Below are 20,678 nucleotides of genomic sequence, written 5' to 3'. Positions count from 1 at the left end.
TGTTGTGTTGAGTTCTGGGTGTCTTGAAAGAAGCGTAATAAGTCTAGCCATCTGGAGAAAAAAAATGAAAGATGATGATATCACGACGCGACCAGAGAACTTACTGAAGGTCGAGACCCAAGCTCACATGTGGCCTGCCTCGGGATTGCCCTTAGGGCACGTATCCTTCCACCTAGGCCTACCATTACAGAAAACGGGAGTAGGGTAAACTACACAAAACTCTGGTTGGTTGAGAGGAGGTTCCAGGTAACTCCTAAGAAAGTAGTTCGAGGTAAGTCCCTGTGTTGGAACAACCTATTTTTGCGAGGTGTTGTGTATAAGGCTAGACCAGGGAATCAAATACAGTACGACATACTAGAGAAATGTCTACCCAGTTCTAAGTATAAGGGAAATAGAGTTCAAGCGCTCTTGAACTCGACACAGCAACTCCAATTATGAAAAACTGTCTCCTATGGGCGACGCTACAGCTGGGGACATTCTACCTGCGTATCAACTTGTGCCCAGCCGCCATCTATCATTTGCAAGCGAGATACTTCACTTCACTAGATAAAGAGAACTGACTTGTTTTGTCTAACTGGGGTGGAGGAAGTTACACAGCAAAAGGGTCAAAAGTACATACATACATATACCAAGGCACTTCCCCCAATTTTGAGGGGTAGCCGACATCAACAATGAAACAAAACAAAAAAAAGGGGACCTCTACTCTCTACGTTCCTCCCAGCCTAACAAGGGACTCAACCAAGTTCAGCTGGTACTGCTAGGGTGCCACAGCCCACCCTCCCACATTATCCACCACAGATGAAGCTTCATAATGCTGAATCCCCTACTGCTGCTACCTCCGCAGTCATCTAAGGCATCGGAGGAAGCAGCAGGGCCTACCGGAACTGCGTCACAATCGCTCGCCATTCATTCCTATTTCTAGCACGCTCTCTTGCCTCTCTCACATCTATCCTCCTATCACCCAGAGCTTCCTTCACTCCATCCATCCACCCAAACCTTGGCCTTCCTCTTGTACTTCTCCCATCAAGTCTTGCATTCATCACCTTCTTTAGCAGACAGCCATTTTCCATTCTCTCAAAAGTAAATAAAAGGATTTGACTCTACTAGAAGAGGATATTGAACCTGGGAGGGGCGTGTATCAAGAGAACTCTTACTGAATGGTGCACTAAAACTACTAGCAACTGTTGAAGAGTTAGGCTAGGGTTTGAAAAGGGCAGGGTAGGCCTGAAATATAACCCTGAATGAATACTTATTGGCTTCTGAACTTCCACTAAAGGCATTAAAGACATTAAATTTTTAATGACTTATAAATGAAACTTGTCACTCTGTTACAGAGATAAAGCCTAGAGTATTATCATCATCATTATTCCCTCTATGATTCACTGGCCTAGCCTTTTCTACTAGAAGTAAGCCTTCCATAACACTAGAAAAAAACTTCAGTTATAGAAACTGCCAGGAAAAATATTTCAAAAGCACTTTCTACATTATTACCCACAAGCAGCAATACTTTAGAAAACCAGCTTGCAAACCCTGCATGAAAAGATTATTTGTTAGTAGTAATGATGGGCTCAAAGAATTAAATTAAACTGACTGTAGAACAAGAATAAGAAACTGATTAGTCTAGTACAAGTAACAATCTTTTCAAGGATTGAAGGTTTAAAGACTACCAAAACTAGAATTACCAGCCTTTCCTTGTAGTTGAGATAACAAATGAATGACTTTACCCATAACAAAGAAAGAAAATTGAGAAGTGTAAATAGTCTGGCAAGAAGTTGTCTCTCAATACTTGAAGAAATATTAGGAAATTTATAATAAGGAACATAAGCGTTTAAAAGGAATTTACTCACTGATTTTCTCATCCTCATCTTCCCATAAAGGATAAATCAAAACTAAGATTTCCTCTAATTTGGAACTGCTATGGGAGCTGCTGCTCATTTGCTAAGGTACTATTTCAAGACTTTCAGGTGTGAAAATCTGTGCAATGGTGCCACTAGTATAATTGCACTGTATTTTACTCATGTGCATTTCTTCCTTTGTTCTTTTTATCAGATGTCCTTTACCCACATAAAGATACAGGTATAAAATTTCTTACTCTTTTCTGTATTTCCTTCACCGAGTACAAATAATCCACCTTTCACTATAATTCTCTTCCTAGTAAGACTCAATTCATATAAAGCTTTTAGTGTTTACCATTACAAAGCTAAAGTTAAGCCGTAATAAGCTAGTGGACGAGTTCGCAAGCAAGCAAAGAACACTGCCATCCGAAATGGGATGAAACATCACCAACAACACTAATGAGCTATACAAATCATACGATATGAAACTGCATCTGCCAATGAAAAATGAGATTGTTTAAGTGCTTACTTTAGCTAGTGGAAGGATATTGGAATTCAGACTACCAACTCGGTCTTCTGCATCGTAATCTAATTGTAGGTAGTAGATTGGCCAGGCCACCAGCAACCCATTGAAAAAATACTGCTACAGAGTTACTGGGTCCTTTTAGCAAGCCAGACAGTACTACATAGGATCCCTCTCTCTGTTTATGGCTCATTTTTCCTTTGCCTACACATGCACCGAATGGTCTGGTTTACTCTTTCCACATTCTCGTTTGCCCTCATACACCTGACAACACCGAAATTACTAAATAATTCTTCACTCAAGGTGTTAACTATTGCATTGTAATTTTTCAGTGGCTACCTCTCTCTTGGTAAGGGTAGAAGACTCTTTAGGTATGGTAAGGAACTCTTCTATGAGAAGGACACTCCTAAATCAAACCATTGCTCCCTAGCCTTGGTTAGTGCCATAGCCTCTGTACCATGGTCTTCCACTGTCTTGTTTTTATAAAGCTTTTATAGTTTATAAATGAAAGAATTATTCTAATGCTGTAACTGTTCTTAAAATATTTTATTTTAATTGTTCATTTCTTATCTTGTAGTTAATTTATTCCCTTTCCTCACTGGGCTATTTTTCCCTGTTGGAGCCCTTTGGCTTATAGTATCCTTCTTTTCCCACTAAGTTTGTAACTTATCTAGAAATAATAATAATAGGACTAGAAAATGGAAATACAAGGGTTAGCAGCAGAAGGATCTGAAGTAATTAAAGAAGGTGAGGATACCCTGTACGACAATCCCTGGATTTTCCTAACCCGTTTAGCTGAGCCCGGTCTAGTAAGAAAACTGATTTTAGGGTAAATTCTCTGTCAGAGGCCATTCTCAAGGGTTCATATGAGGCTTTTTTTTAAAAGCTAAGGACTTTGGTTAAGTCCCAAGCTGGTTGTCCGAGCTCTTTGAGAGAGCAGGATTGCTCGATACTTCTCTTCAGTAATGAGAATTCCCAAGATGAAGAGAGGTCAAGGCCTTTCTGCCTAAAGACTTGGTTTAAGACTGAGCAATAACCTTTCACCGCTAAGACTAAAAGGCATTTCTTTCTAATTGGAAGACTAGAAAGTCTGCTATCATTTGTAGAGAGGCTGAGAAGTGCCCCTGCCAAGGTATTAACCACAGATGATGGCCCACTTGACCTGGTGAAATGACAAATTCATAGATAATTTGTATTTTTCCTAACGATACAAATCTTAGCTATTTATTTAGGGGTGTTACTTTCTGCGAAACTGAAATGACGAGCCGTTAAAATTTAGCGAGGGTTAACTACAAATACAGCTAGTTAGTGGGGGTAGCTTGCTAACGCTCCCCCTCACACACCGGTGATTCAGCTCACTTTGCTTGGAGGTAAGACTTCAAGGGGGATAGGGCTGGCAGGCAAGTTTGTATACATAGCTAAGGTTTGTATTGTTAGGAAGAATACAAATTATCTACAAATTTGTAATTTGTTCCGTAACTGGAACACAAACCTACGCTATTTATTTAGGGGGTGACTCGCCCATTGGGAAGGGTGGACGTCCCTGCCAATCTAGCTTTTGGCTTTACCCAGGGGCTCCTTAATTTAGTATGTTAGTACTCAAAATAAGGAGTCCCTGCGCCTCACTAAAAAATTGCTACGCAAGGTCCGTGGCCTACGCAAGCTGTGTGTTGAGATATTTAGAAGTGTGACTGTCTAGGTAAAGTTATTCAGTGTCTTTCTGTAGAAAAAACTGTTGCAACCAACACTTTCCTAATACCACCTCACCAGGGAATGGGGACGCAACAGTATTAGCTCAATACTAGGTACACAAGGGAGCATGGTTTACCTGCAGTGGTTTGAGGTCAGCTTATGCAGAGAACCCAGGATGCTGCTTTCCCCAAGAGAGGGGAGGATGAAGAAAAGAATAAGAGCCAGTCAAATCTTTTCATTCACGCAGACTAAAACTGGGTAACAGTGCCCTCAACCTTCTGTTACTTGTCCAATAAGGAGTTGGAGGTATACAACCAGCTATTGTGCAGCCACCACAGGACTGATAGAGATCATATAGAGTTCATGTGGGTCACGTCTTGCAGGAGAAAAGTTGTGAAAGTCACCTGGAACATTCACACCCTTGCTTGTAAAACCTGAGTCACAGAGTACAGTAATTTGCTTGTATGTCCCTGACATCGTGAGTCGATGTGTTGGATGAGGATCTGGATTCAGAGCGTAATTGATGACTGTGAATCCAGCAGAGATGATATTTTGGTGATCCTCCCCTTGTCTCTCCCAGTGCTGATGACAAGAGAAGAGACCCGTGTGGGCTGTTGCCATTCTCTTGAGGTAGAGCCTCAAACCTTACCCCAGGTACAGTAACAGATGATCTAGATCATCAGTTACCGAGTGGAGACTTGTCTAGGATCCGTCACCTCTGGAGACTGTGTCTGGCAACATACTCGGGCACGAAACTGAACGTTGTCTTCCACCCTTCTCATTAATGGGTAATGTCAAAAGAGAGACCATGAAGTTCCTTGACTCGTTTGGCCGCTGCCAAAGTGTGTAAAAACACTGTCTTCTAAACCAGGTGAAAATTTGTTGTCTGGTGAAGTGGAACGTAAGGAGGTCTCCTTAGAGACTGGAGAACTTGAACCATGTTCCGAGAGGGAGGTCTCAATTCCGACTGGGAAAAGGCAAGTTGCAAGTCCACATGGGTTAGGAAAGTTCTAGCAATGAGGGGATGTCTCTTCCTTTCAGTTTGAGGGCAAGGCTCAAGGTTGAGTGAGGGTCTTTACCTGCTAAAACTGAAAAGGGGGTCTTTTCCTCCTGCATATACTAGAAGATTCCGCTATTGTTGGAATACAGGTATTGAGTGGAGAGATACACTTTCCCATGATACCAATCACAGTAGACTGATGCTGAGGAATTCCTCAGATATCTAGACAACCTCTTCGCAACTTATTGCGAAAAGCCTCTGTGAGAGAGGAGGTACTGGGTAGTCTCCAGGCGTACAATCATAGCAAAGCTATAGCTTGTGGTAGACGTCGAAGCATGGTTGTCTGTGATGTGAAGAGGGTTCTCTTGGAGGCTCTATCAGGAGCTGCAGAAGGTTCAGAAACCAAACTACGTAATGCCATGAGCTATGAGAGACCTGTGAGTCTGACTGATGTTCTAGCCTTGTTGAGTACCCATCTCAAGACAAAACAGGGACAAGACGTAAACGTTGTTGTTGTACCCACCGTTGTTGTCATGCTTCTTGCCCGAGAGCCTTGGGGTCTAGGACTGGGGAGCAGCGGAAGTCCGAAGTTCAGGGGCGTTGCAAACAGATCCCTAGTTGGAGAACCCCGTAAAAGTCGAGACTTTGTCGGCTACAAGGTGATCCAAAGACCTTTCAGTACACCTTCTCTGAGATGATGTGCACAGATTGTCGGCAAGCACATTCCTCTAGTCTGGAATGAGGTGGGCTGATAGTGGTACCGAACAGAATTTGTTAGATGGGAAGAGGCTGCGAGCAAGTTCCTTCTTGCTTGTTGATGTGAGCCCCTATATGGTGTTATCGCTCATCACACCACTGAGTGGCTCATTAGGAACTGATGAAGCTGTTGAAGGACTGGAAAGTTGGCCTTCATCTCTTAAGAGATTCAAGTGATGGTACTTTCGGAGTCTGTCCAGAGGCCTGAGGTCGTGTGGTGCAGCATTAAGGTACCTCCTCCCTTCTTTTGATGTGTCTAAGCACAGCATCAAGTCCGAGAGGTGAGGAAGGATGAGAAGGTTATACCACTCCGTAGATTCTTGACTGACATCCATCCCTTGAGGTTCGTCAAAACTTCTGGTCCCATGTGGATCAGAATGTCCGGGGAATCGAAGGCTTGATTCCAATCGAACTCGAGAGAACTGGAGAGAACAAATATTGAGGCGGCAGTTGGAGGCTAGACAGGACAGAGATGATAGGTGTCCGAGGAAAAAAATAATCACTCTGGGCTGGGAGTTCTTCTCATGTTGAGTAAGGGTCTTGTGGCTTTTCTACGCCTGTATTTGATGAGAAGGTTTTGTGGAGATTGGTGTCTAGAATCATTCCCAGATATACCAGTCTTCTGAGAGGGAAGTAGGGAAGACTTCCAAAGGTTTACCATGATCACCCGATTTTGGTAAAAAGACTTCAGAAGTTCCGGTGCTAACGCAAAGTTGCCACCGAGTCTGCTAAGATCAGTCAGTCATCCAGAAACGGAGGATGTCACCAAGCTGTAATGTCTTTGTAGGTGTGGTTGGCACAACAGGATGGGCCAATTAGGGAGTTTCCTGCTTATGGCCACTTTGGTATCACTATGGTCATCTTAAGTTAGGTGTTGTCAAGACCCTGTTGACAATCCATCTGATCAAGCAAAATGACAGAAAAACATAAGTGTCAAGGTTGTTCAACGGACGTTGGAAGGCATTCTCGGGAAATGCTGGTGAGCAATAGATAGAGAGCTTCCTGTTGAGGCTTGATGCAAATAGGTCTATTAATGGGTAACCCCATACAGTCAGGAGACTTTATGTCACGTGAGGATGAAGAGACCACTCTGCATCTGCCCCCTGTCCATGACAGATGCACATACACACTTATTATTATTATTACTAGCCAAGCTACAACCCTAGTTGGAAAAACAAGATGCTATAAGCCCAAGGGAAAAATAGCCCAGAGAGGAAAGGAAATAAGGAAATAAATAAATGATGAGAATAAATTAACAATAAATCATTCTAAAAAAAGGAACAATGTCAAAACATATGTCCTATATAAACTATAAAAAGACTCATGTCAGCATGGTCAACATAAAAACATTTTCTCCAACTTTGAACTTTTGAGGTTCTACTGATTCAACTACCCGATTAGGAAGATCATTCCACATCTTGGTAACAGCTGGAATAAAACTTCTAGAATACTGTGTAGTATTGAGCCTCCTGATGGAGAAGGCCTGGCTATTAGAATTAACTGCCTGCCGAACAGGATAGAATTGTCCAGGGAGATCTGAATGTAAAGGATGGTCAGAATTATGAAAAATCTTATGCAACATGCATAACGAACTAATTGAACGACGATGCCAGAGATTAATATCTAGATCAGGAATAAGAAATTTAATAGACCGTAAGTTTCTTTCCAACAAATTAAGATGAGAATCAGCAGCTGAACACCAGACAGGAGAACAATACTCAAAACAAGGTAGAATGAAAGAATTAAAACACTTCTTCAGAATAGATTGATCACCGAAAATCTTGTAAGACTTACTCAATAAGCCAATTTTTTGTGCAATTGAAGAAGACACAGACCTAATGTGTTTCTCAAAAGTAAATTTGCTGTCGAGAATCACACCTAAAATTTTAAAAGTCATACAAATTTATAGAAACATTATCAATACTGTACTGAGATCCGGATGATGAGGAGCCACCGTCCTTGCCCTACTTATAATCATACTTTGAGTTTTATTAGGATTCAACTTCATACCCCATAATTTGCACCATGCACTAATTTTAGCTAAATCTCAAGTAAGAGATTCATCAACTTCTCTCTCTGTAAGAACGATTTTCATAAGCAGAACGCTTTGTGCACTGGAACAAACCTATTCTCCTCTACAAGAGTGCCTTCCCTAGGTGAATCTTAATCATTCCATGATGCAAGTCTACGCTACCATGCCGAAATAAAAAGTGACGTTCAATTGCTAGTACTGGTGTAAGCAGAGTGGTTGGTCTATCCCGCACACGCCTTGCAAAAAGCTTAACAGCTATTTTCAGCTATTGCCGAAATATATATCTCCTGTAAAGTGCATAAAGGTTTTTATATAGTGCTGAATCACAGAAAAATTACATATAATATTAAGCAAAATAAAAATTTAGTAATCAAGTAGTTAAATTGTATGTACTGTATTTGGAATTGAGATGAAAATAGAATGAAATGTAGCAGTACAGTAGTTAATATAGTGTTATAGATGATTTAGGAGTTTATTAAGTAATGTAAACTAAAATAAAGCTAGTGAACTATGTGAAAGCAATGTAGTGAGTTATTTAGGGTGTTAGGCACCAGCGAGTAAGCAGTTAGTTGGTGAGAGGGTGATGAGTCAACTATCCCTAGTACACAAATGATTTGCTTTATTCAATTTTCGCAATGGTCTTTGTTTCTTAATACCCACGAAAATTGAAGGTTCACTGTATATGAATATACGGAACCACAAATCTAGAATCTGTAAAATTGAGGGTTGACTATACAGTACAGTATAACACAAAGCTATAACCTTTGTATTTTTCAGGAAAAACTCTCATAACTATAACAATGACTCTGAACAATATAATTATTCCTAAAAGTAATAAAGAAAAGTAGAAAGTTGCTTACTTCTGCATGAGATAACTTTCCAAGCGCTTTCCTTCCAAGAGCCAAAACACGAGCACCGCGTCGAGACAACTCTAAGTATGTGCTATCATAGTTTGGAGGTAGAGATGAAAACTAGAAAGAAAAAAATAGTTTAGTTTATTTAAATATGTTGTTTAGAAAGAAAAAATAGTGTAGTTTATTCAAATATGCTGTTAACATCAAGAATGTTATGTATGATCTTTTACAATATGCTAACATCCTAACAACTACATCAACTTGTTATACTAAATATACTATAAGAAATACAGAAAACCAATAGCTGTGCACAAACTTCCTGTTCTTCTAAATTTATAAAATTCCTTCAGCTATAGCATACTAGAATTTCCACATATTAATTTTTAATAAATATAATATGTACAAAATGGGCAATCTCAATTTTGTTCAAACTACATTCTATTATATAAAAATATTTTCATTAACATATCTCACAAACTAAGAGAAATAGAATACCTTGTACTCATACTGATAGTATTTTACACCAAATTAGTTACCATGCAAACTACAGTATGAGATTCACACATCTGATATAATTAAAAAATTTGTCTTCAAATTGTGGTTGATGTACATTCAATTGCAATAACTTGAAAAATCCCTAAAAGAAGGAAATATGTACATGCAACTCCCACTATAAAGATAATCTTATACATGTATCATTCCCAGAAACAAAAATCAAAGTCATATACCATTGGTCTCAATGTCTCTGGGGCTCCTTTGACTGTGGCTAAGTATAATACGTCAGCTGAACCAGATTGGGTGTATCCTGTTATTACAGACATTCTCTTCAGCTGTGATGAAAAATGAAAGCGATGAAAAATTTTCATGCCTGGTGCCTTGCCTTTCCTTGGAACAACTGCCTCACCTGAGAGAAATAAAAATATACAGCACTCTTAAAAACATTCCATGAAATGTAAAAAATTGGGCTATTCCATAATTGTAACAAAGAAGAGCATCTAGTTTTGAAATTTCAAAACTAGTTTGTTGTGTTAACAATGACATATGAAAATATTGAGGAAATAATGGAAAAAATTCTATATACTGTATACCTAAGGTTCATATTGCTTTTTTCAGAATGCTAGAATTTTGTCATTAGTCCTTAAAATAAAGAAATTTGCTGTTATCTACCACAATGTACTAATATCTCTTGTAAAGTAATGAGACCAAAGTCTAATAACAATATGCTGCGCATGCCGTATCACTTCTTCAGTCCTAAAGTTGAAATAATTCCATACCCTCTTAGTCTATGGAAAGAAGGGTGGGCATGTATATGAACATCAGATAAGTATAGAAATAAGAAAATTTTATTATTGAAATTCCATTTATTTCTATGAACCTTCCCTGATGTTCATATTGCTGACTCCTACACTCCTCAGGTGGTGGGTGTCCAGTGAAGGAAAAAGATAAGAAATTAAATTCTCAATCAACTAAATAACATCCATTCTTTTGGCTACTCTAAACTTCAGATTTTGATTAATATTCTACCTAATTACTTATTTTTGGGGTTAATGTGCAGTGTGGTCTCCCAGGACTTTCACATAAAGGTTAGAGGAGGGAATCCAATATAACAAATATACCAAAGGAATAGTTTTTCTTCTGCTCTAGGGCCAATGTTTCTATGTGCAAAAAAGGACTGTGTGTGTATAAGAGACACCTATGGGTTCCAGCTCTATGATGATATGATCCTGCCACAGCACCAACAATGCTGAAAACCATCGGTAACCAATGATAAGTCATCACCGAAAACTAATACCAATACTGGAGACAATGCTATTTGTGCCAAGCTGCCATTTTCAATCATGTCACCAAGCTGTCACTATGTTCCCTGCTCAGCTCCAGGAGGTAAAGAGTCTTTGTCTACTCTTAAGTTAGGTAACAGGAGTTAGGTTATGATTTAGTTAACCACCATTACTCGCAATATCAATAACATAAAATGGGGGGTTACTTACTATTCAATATTGCTTTGGGCGTTTGTTTTGTTTATGCGATCAGCTTCGTAAGGTGTATGACACCATACACTCCAAGCTTTCTATATAGCATAGAGATATTTAAGTTTCTGTAGCTTATCAACTCTTCCATTTACATGAATTTCTAACCTTCCCTTTCATTATAATTATTATTTTTTTATAAGTTTCATCCCTTGCCATTTAATTTTCGGGTAACATAACCTAGTATATTTCATGGTTGCCAGCGTATGACTCTTTTTAGCTTAGGCTTTCACAACAGCTTGGCAGAGTTTACATACAGTAGGGTCCCGAATTATGCAAGAATTTGGTCGATGAATGACCTCGTGTAAATGGAAAATCGCATATTTTGAAACACACCTAACAGAAATAATTCTATTGGGGCCATGGCAACCAGCAACTTGCCTATTCAAACGTGTTTACTACCCATTTCCAATACTTTCTATGTACTATACTGCATCTTTTTTATAATGTCAAATTGTTCTTGTAAATAAATCAAACATTTAATATGCTTTAAAGTTATAATAACTTGAAAAAAGGTTAAAATCAAAACCAGGATGGGTGTAAACACCATACATTTTCCGTTATAACGCGACCCAAAATACAGACAAATTTTAATGTTTGTCATATCTATTGTTTAAGAGAACTGGTGAATAGCAAAACCATCACTCTATAGACTAGCTTTTGTTGTATCATTGAAAATCCAGAATTATTAAAATAAAGGCGATTTTATATCATCCGTTTCCTAAACACACCAAAAAGCACAATAAAAACGACAACCAATGTTTTGTTTACATTTATCTCTGATCATAACGAAGAAACAGACGCATTTACACATCTGTGTATTGGTTAGTTTTTGCATCGACAGCAATCTTACCAAGTATTGATTATATGTTGATTTTGCTATTACCAATGTTCTACTTAATTTTTCTTAGAACTTCCAAATAAATGAAATGAATGCCATTCATATAATGTAATGTTTTTCTTTATGACGCCGCCTGAAACGGAAACCTTCCATTCGTTTACTGTACGCTCCATCTTCGATCATAATAAACAAACGTAGGTATTAAACACGCATGATCAAAGAGATAAATAATGATATTAAAAGCTTTTAGTAAATATGTTATTACAATTATTATTTACCATATTAATATAAATTCTTACCTACGTGGCAAAGCAGGAAAACTATTTTTTCTTTTTGCGTTTAATCAACAATAACAAACTGCCGCTAATGACAGAATGATAATTTACGATAATTTTAAACTATTACTAAAGATGATTGTCCATTCCATATCCAAAATACTTTTCCTAACTTTAGTTATAAGTCAACTTGTACCCACTTCAATCATGAAACCATCTATAAAAAAGTAAGAGAAGAAGTAAGTACTAGGCCGATTTTTAAAGTTATCGAACAATTAAGTTGCCGCTATAACGTTCGATGTGACAGAGATGGTGCGAGATTAGAGAAAGTAAGGAAAATTTAATCATGATTGATTTTCAATATAACAAACTTTGTGAAGCAACAAAGGTTTCATTTGTTAGAGAGAGAGAGAGAGAGAGAGAGAGAGAGAGAGAGAGAGAGAGAGAGAGAGAGAGAGAGAGAGAGAGAGAGAGAGAGAGAGAGAGAGAGAGAGAGAGAGAGAGAGCGTGTGTGTGTGTGTTAGTTTTAAATGTACTAAACAAAAAAATATGATAGGTTATAATACATTGGTGCTTATGTAATATCAACTGTATAGATGTTTTGAATAAGTTGAGAAATGGTATAAACAATACTTTGTTACTGTATTCGTATGCGCCTATTCTTGAGACCGGCAGCTAGACGTCAGCTGATCTGATCTTAGCCATAAGTAAAACAAAAAGAAGTCAACAATACTCGATTTTTAAAACACATCCGAAATTTAAAAACTAAAGTACACGCTTTCTTAATGTGCAATTAACTATTTAACGAGTAGCAATTTTCTAGAATAAAATGATGTTTCCCAAAAAATAGTGGTTTGCTGAAGAAATCGGATGACGTATTTTAAGCTACGACTGAAATGGATGTATACACGGTACAACTTTTTCGTTTTGTATTTGATTGACACTTTAAAGAAAAGTGATTTTGGTTTCTTCATCTAATTGTAAGTATTGTATAACACGAGAGAGAGAGAGAGAGAGAGAGAGAGAGAGAGAGAGAGGAGAGAGAGAGAGAGAGAGAGAGAGAGAGAGAGAGAGAGAGAGAATCAGCTGTTGTAATTGAATGCCGTGTTTTTGTTTCGTGAGGAATTGATCGCCAGAATTAACAAAAGAGAGAGAGAGAGAGAGAGAGAGAGAGAGAGAGAGAGAGAGAGAGAGAGAGAGAGAGAGAGAGAGAGAGAGAGAGAGAGAGAGAGAGATTTTTATAATTATACCGTGTACTCTACAAAACCAATCTTTGCAAATCAAATGTATACTGTTTAAAATATGACAAAATATTGCCGGCTCGTTACCGAAGTTTAGGCTATTCACTGCCGATAAACGAACCCAGTCAACTCGTGAAAACCTTGAACGCCTGAAGGGAAAAATAAAGCTTTTATAAATACTGCACTAAACAAAAATAATGCTTTAATATACCATCATTAACACAACCATTAAAATTATCGAAGGGTTGGAGAAAGATAAAGATTGCCAAGAACATAACCACAATTCTGTTTACATTTTGTCAGCTGGACTCGCACAGTTAACAGTTGATTTCATTGTTGATGTGGAATTTTATCCTTATATAGGCTTTTTATTATGAAATTATGTTAATAAGATGTAATGTTACTATTGTTTTGTAACATTTATTATAAATCACCATATTTAGGGCTACCAATAGACTTAAAAAGACAATATATTTGATACGTTTTGTAGTCCTTGACTAGCAGACTTTGAACAGCTTAGCAGATACAGAAAATATATTTTTGGAAAATAGCGATCGCATAAAAGGGGAATCGTATAATTCGAACACATATAATTCGGGACCCTACTGTACAAAAATATTTATTTGTTGCTAGTCAATCTTATGTTGCTGACCCTCTTTAAATGCTAGCCTTATAAACAAATTTTTACTCTATTGGTAAGTCATTTTATTGCTACTATATTGGTAGCTTTCAGAAGTTAGCTGACAAACATCTCAGCCAGAGGGCATTATAACTTAGTGTACATACATACCTACTGTACATACATGCATACACACACAGGCTGGGAGGAACGTAGAGAGGAGAGGTCCCCTTTTTTGTTTCATTTGTTTGATGTCGGCTACCCCCCAAAATTGGGGGAAGTGCCTTGGAATATGTATGTATGCATGTATGTATGTGGTTTATCTTCCATTCGATATGAAATTTGAAAATTTTGATACATTCCCTCAATCACATTGACAGATTAAGGATCCATCCCTCAGTATGTGGCCCCAGATTATCCTTAAAGAGGTTATCCTAATGACATACAAGTCTCCCCATTACAGCTAGAAGGTCAGTTGTTTTGACCTTCAAAACAACTGACGAAATAAAAGAATTCGAGTTCACACTTTTATCTTTACCTTTCCTTGGTAAATCTTCAAACTAGTGACAAAACAAAGAAATAATTTGAATTCAGATGGATAGGAATGAGGAAAAATGCATATGTTAGGTAAATGGAAACAATCAATCCCTTCCATAATTACCCCAAGAACCATTGAAGGTATTATGGAAAAACTATGAGAATTGAAAACTTTAGAAATCTGTATATAGCTAACTGGTTTCACACTTCTCTACACTTTGAAGAAGAAATACCCTGTTGTAAAAACCATGAAGAAAGTTTTAATAACTGTTCTAACAAAAACTTTTACCGAAACTTTTACAATCTCTAGATTAAAATATCAGTGCATTTGTTGTATTTCCTGACTACTGAACTTGGATGGGTTTCTTGGACGTTCTTTGACTACAATTAAAGCTCAGGGATTGGGATGAAGCCCCTCCCTACATCCCTACCTGATGAAAATGGGGAAGAATTTTCCTGGGTTCAAGTACATTACATGACTCATTCTCAATAGAGGATCCTTTCATTTTAATATTTTATTTTGATTTATTCTCTTACCAAAGGGAACTGTTATGGGTTCACTGTGTACCCATTGTCCCACAACTATGAAAAAATAAAAATTGTATCAACTATATAAACAGTTTAAGTACTTGTTATGTTTGAATAAACATTTATTTTACCTTTCATTAGTCAGTAAACAATACAGGACTACATTAGATGTACCAGAAACCATGCAGTGTTAATCTGAAATGTACTGTATTCCATATTAACCGGAATTACTATTTTCATATCAAGGGATCATATGAATAATCTAAATCTTAAATACCTGGATGTAACCTCATTTCGGTACCCAGCAAAATTAAAGTAATTCGATAAACAGATCAATAAGTATTTGAAGTTAAAATCCTCCATCTAACTTTTTATGCTACATATGTCAAAAGATTTTTAAAAAATCCTTGAAGGTTTTTGTTATAACAATCTGAAATTTCCTTGTTGATGGGTTTGAAGGTAGAGAACAGATTACAATGATTCAGTAGAATCGCAATAAATCCTCCTTGTATAAAGAAATGGGAAATTGAATTACCAGCCTTACTTTGAATTTAGGATAATTTAAAGATCTTACCCAAACTGAACTATGTTATTATTATTATTATTATTATTACTATCCAAGCTACAACCCTAGTTGGAAAAGCAAGATGCTATAAGCCCAGGGGCTCCATAAGTAACTTATTTGGATATTAAATAATTTGTCTGAAAACCTAATCTCATTTTCTTATTTTTAATTATCTATTTAAAAAACTTTATGAAACTTTTTAAATTGTTTATTTTTCTACTTACAGGAACTGATGCAGATTTATTTAAGCCACTCATTTATGCAAGTGAGGAACCACAAAAGAGAAAAACTTGTCATGAGATAGTGGCCAAGCTTGCAAGTGAACAATGCTCACAACCATTTAAACATGATGCAACCAAAGTTTTAGAAAATCTTTCTAATTAATTAAAAAAGAAAATAGGTTGGCCTAAGGGAATCATACAATTTACCAAGCCACCCACATAGTAATAAGATTAAGTTAAAGGGTAATTATTTCCTTAAGAGGAGGGATATAAAATCCAGCCTAGCACAATGGCCCATAAGCGCTAACCGGTTGTTTAGAGGCACTTGCTTTACAGTCTTCTGCCTCGCAATCTATAAAAGAGCAGCTAGAAATCCAGGAGTGAGAAGGTTTCGCAGCAGAACACTCCACATAATTAAAGATTTGAGGCTCAACGAGAAGATCTTGAATCTGGAGGGTGCCATTAACTTCAGAACCCTTAATGAATGGCATCCTAGAACACTAGCTACCACTTGAAGTGTTAGGCTAAGGTTTGAAACAAAGTAGATTAAGCCTAAAATATCACCCTGAATCAAGGACTTAAGGGGCCCGGCCGGTATGACAATATATAGGGGTATAGGACGAAAAACACAAAATCCTGAAAAATTTCACCGAGCTTCGTAAGGCAAGGGAGAATGTGTATAAGAAATACTTTATCAAATTTCTTTTCCTTTCACAGTTACAGGGTAATTAGTGAAAGTAACTCAATAAGTCAAAAACATTGATCCTTACTAGAAAATGCAGTTTTTCTTGTTATCGTAAATTTTGGTAATTATAACTTTTCAATACAAAAAAAAAAAATTTGGGAAATGGCATCTGTATAGATTCCATGAGTCACAAGATAAAGTATTACACCCTTCGGCCTCAAGGAGAGTACACGTTTGAGTTTGACCTTTGACATTCACTTTTTTTACATATGTTTTTTCTTGGTTTCAGCAAGAATTTTATCTTTCCAAAGAGGAAAAGACAATTACAATATCTCGCTAACATAAGGAAGAAAAAAATTGGCTCTAATAAGAGTTTAAAAGTGGATGATATCGGCGTAATTAGCGGAGTTAGTGAGAGAGAGTGGTGTGGATGGAGGAGCGGCCGCCTTGCCTGACAGGAGCCTAAAGAAGCAAGATATTGAGCAAAGGGATCTTCATCTATAATTAAATTATGATAAATAACATTGTTTTGGTTTATTGATATCTAAAAAATAACAAAATTCATAATAATCATGATTTATTAATACTGTCTTTGTATAAAATACTGTACAAATAAAAACTTTGAACGCCCGTTTCTCAAAACTTTACTTGTTGACCTTCAAATTCTACCTCCTCCCTTAGGTTTAAAGATATGGCATTGAAATTTGGTATATAACTTAGAAAAACATTATACAAACAAAATTAAGCCAATTTTTCCAATTTTTTTTTTTCCTAATTTTTCCCTTGATTTATAGGGTTTATTTTTTACCATAATGAAATTTTTTGGAAAAAAAAAATCACTTCATTTGATTGGAGGTCTACATCAGGTCTATATAGGGTAGTAATCCCAGGTCTTAATATTATCGAGGGAGGAGATAGAGTTTGAAAAACTAATTTTCTGGATAAATCGCCATAGCGCCACAAAATCAAAGGTCAGAGGCAAAAATCCTATGCAGTTTGGAGATGTCCTAAGTTACCTTATTAAGTGGTATGAATGTCAGTCCTGTCCTTAAAAAATTACATTAGCCAGCCAGCCCCCTTAATGGTCTTCGACCCTTCAGCTAAAGAAGCTAATGGCACTGCATTCTTAACAAGTTCATGATTATCAAAACTCAAATCTGTTAGGCTGCAGAAAATTCAAAGGCTGGGGTGACATTATTGTTATCATTCCCTCTATCATAAACCTTACATCTGGAGCTGCGGAGCACACGTCTCCTTATTCCAAAGTGGATAAGATATTAAAAAAACATTATGGCATGCACAGCATTTTATCATTGTTAAACATTGGTATGTCTCAGTGCTTAACTAGAGGCATTAGTGTATTGATAGGAAAGAAAAAGGAAGATTTTTCAATATCCAAGGGTAACGTTAACATTCCAAGGTTCCGGAGACAAAAGCAATATAAACATCAGGGAGGGTCTTAGAAATAATATGAATTTCAAACTAAAATTTGACAAAAGATGAATTTTGACAGACATACTAAGAATTCTAGTTTTTCCATAATTTACCAGTTAGCATGACTTTGTTGTAATCTTTTCATAATATTTAGCAGAATTGCTATTTGCATGGATAACGCAACTTTTGTATTTAACTGTTAGCTTTGTATCCAAGAATCTTGATTCATTTTGACAAGAGTATTCTTAATATTTTTCAAGGATTACCATTAATCCATCTTTCAGAACCTGTGATCTTTTACATTTGGATGTTACCATGTACGTATCATGTGGTTTTCACCTGGAAGTTACTAACCTTTTGTTAGGTACCACTCAATTGCAGCTAATGTTGCCTTTTCTTGTGGATCGCCAACTAAGCCGTCGTCTAAATGGACTAATGAATGACAAGAGGCAATAACCTGTAATGCAACCAACATGAATAAGTGTATAAATCTAACAAAATATTTCAAACTAGCGATTAATTAAGGACAGCCTCAATAAATCCAGAAAACACAAATATATAAAAAAGACAAATGTAACTTATGTTATATACAAAAAGACAAAAAGTAAACATATGATGAAAACTTGTGTAACTTTAACAAGGGTTTATGCCACAAAATTTCAATAAGCCTTACATAAATTATACAAAGGCATTCTTCCATTTTAATAGAAAATTACATGAAAGAGAAGTCCTTTTCTACAAAACAAGACATGCATGAATAGCTCAAAACTCAATTCCTCCTATATCTAACCCTGTTCTCTATAAACTGACACCCTTTTATTCAACCAGATATCAAAATATCTCAGTTTAAGAATTATCTTAAAATCAAAAATTTTAAGTAATTTTTATTTTTCCTAACATACTTACCGAGAACTACTTTCTTAGGAGTTACCTGTAACCTCCTCTCTACCGACCAGAGTTTTTATGTAGTGTACCCCCCACCCCGTTTTCTAAGGAGGCCTACCCCCGGCATTAAGGAATGTGCCCCGAGGGTAGGCTTATCGTAGGTCGATGTCCGCCCGGGTCAACAGCTTCAATAAGTTCTATTGGATTAGCACAATGCTTGCAAGGGAAGAGAGGCACTCGGGGAAGGAAGGGAGGGCCATTACCCGAAAGTAGTTCTCGGTAAGTATGTTAGGAAAAATAAAAATTACTTAAAAATTTTTTATTTGTTCCAACACGAATACTTACCTCGAACTACTTTCTTAGGAGACTTACACTTTAGGAGGAGGGAGTGCTATTCTGACCCCCTGACCCGGGAAGCGGAGGCCAAGAGGCCCAGGGATAACGGTACCTACTAGAAAACGGATGAGAGGGTAACTACACAAGAGTTCACGTTAGTGTCTAAGTACTCACCCTTTGAAAAAACTTCTTCTGATGCTTCTTCCAGTAGCGTAGTCGTGAAGAATGTGTTATCCAATGGTATAAGTTGGTACTCCCCGATGAGGCTAGGAAGCAACTGGGTAGGATGGAAGGAAACCGCACCTGTGTCTCCAGGTTGCTAGCCGTGATTGAGCCTGGGGCTTTTACCGTTACACCGCTTGGAGGGCGGAGATGACTGTTCCAATGGAGAACCCGTCTAAGGACTTCCTCGAGTAGTCCTTGAGGTAATGGGCAGTAAAGGTTGATTGGTTCGACCAAGTACCTGCTCGCAGGATCTGACCTACTGCCATGTTTTTCTCAAAGGCTAAGGAGGTGCTCAGGCCCCTGATGTCATGAGGTCGGGGGGGGCCTGGCACTGCTATGCCTTCTTCCTTGTAGGCTCTGGCAATAACTTGTCTCAACCAGAAGGAAATGGTGTTCTTGGACACTTGTTTCTTAGTAATACCCATGGATACGAAGAGGCTCTTGATGCCTGGGCGGAGATGAGCCGTTCTTTCAAGGTATTTTCTAATTGTCCGTACAGGGCATAATTTCAAATCCTCTGAGTTCCTCGTCCTAGGGATGGCAGGTATTGAAAAACCTTCGAACCTCGGATCCCAGACTGCTGGGTTCTGAGTCTTAGCCACAAAAGAAGGGACGAACTTGAAGGATACTTCTTTCCACCCCTTCGAATGAGAAACGTCATATGACAGCCCATGGATCTCACCCACTCTCTTAGCGGACGCCAAGGCCAGCAAGAAGACGGCCTTGAGAGTGAGATCCCTGTCCACGATATCTTTCAAAGGTTCAAAGGGGGGGGCCACACAACATCTTCAGGGCCTTGGCTAAGTCCCACTGGGGCACCCTACTCGCCTGTGGGGGGCAGGACTGCTCGAAACTCTTGACAAGTATCGCTATGTGCCTCGAGGCCCCCAGGTCGATGCCCTTCAGGAGGAAGACTTGGCCTAAGGCGGCCCGAACCCCTTTTATGGCTGGGATTGACATTCCCATCTTGTCTCTAAGAAACACCAGAAAATCTGCTATGTCTGGGACAGAGGCCTTAAGAGGCTTAATGTGCTTCTCAGAGCACCACTTCGTGAAGGAGGTCCACTTAGCCTGGTAGACTGCGGCTGAAGACTTTCTCAGGTATAGCGACATTCTCTTAGCAGTGGATGAAGAATATCCTTCTTTCTTCAGGAGCCGCTCGATAGTCTCCAGGCGTGAAGACGTAGGGAGAGTGGGTTGTCGTGGAGCCTGAGAAAATGAGGTTGATGCAGAAGGTCTGACCTGTCGGGCAGAGGCCACGGTGGTTGACTCGCCAGGTCTTTTAGGTCCGCGAACCACTCTCTCCCCGGCCACCAGGGCGCTACCAAAGTCATCTTTAGGTTTCGGGCTGTCCTTACTCTGTTGAGCACCTGCCTTATCAACGTGAAAGGGGGAAAAACGTACACGTCTAGATTGTCCCTTGTGCTGAAAGGCGTCTTCTAAGGCTGCTTTCGGGTCTGGTACAGGAGAACAATATACGAGGAGTTGGGCGTTGAGTTTTGTTGCAAAGAGGTCCATCACCGGGGAACCCCAACATTGGATGATGAGCTTGGCTGCTTCTGGAAGA

General features: G+C 38.2%; 1 protein-coding gene across 1 annotated transcript in view; it reads right to left on the bottom strand.

The window, feature by feature from the left end:
• The window catches only part of LOC137640140 (endoplasmic reticulum transmembrane helix translocase), a 141,701-nt gene that overhangs the window by 52,895 nt on the left and 68,128 nt on the right, over positions 1-20,678 (bottom strand). Inside the window, exons 11-13 of the mRNA XM_068372632.1 lie at positions 18,020-18,122; positions 9,421-9,596; positions 8,699-8,809 (exon numbers count right to left, since the gene is read on the bottom strand). Of these exons, the coding sequence (XP_068228733.1) occupies positions 8,699-8,809; positions 9,421-9,596; positions 18,020-18,122 (390 nt within the window). The remainder of the gene's footprint in view (positions 1-8,698; positions 8,810-9,420; positions 9,597-18,019; positions 18,123-20,678) is intronic.

Source organism: Palaemon carinicauda, chromosome 4, assembly GCF_036898095.1.
Source record: "Palaemon carinicauda isolate YSFRI2023 chromosome 4, ASM3689809v2, whole genome shotgun sequence".
NCBI lineage: Eukaryota > Metazoa > Arthropoda > Malacostraca > Decapoda > Palaemonidae > Palaemon > Palaemon carinicauda.
The sequence above is the reverse complement of the archived record's forward strand: the minus strand, read 5'-3'. Positions and strand labels throughout refer to the sequence as shown.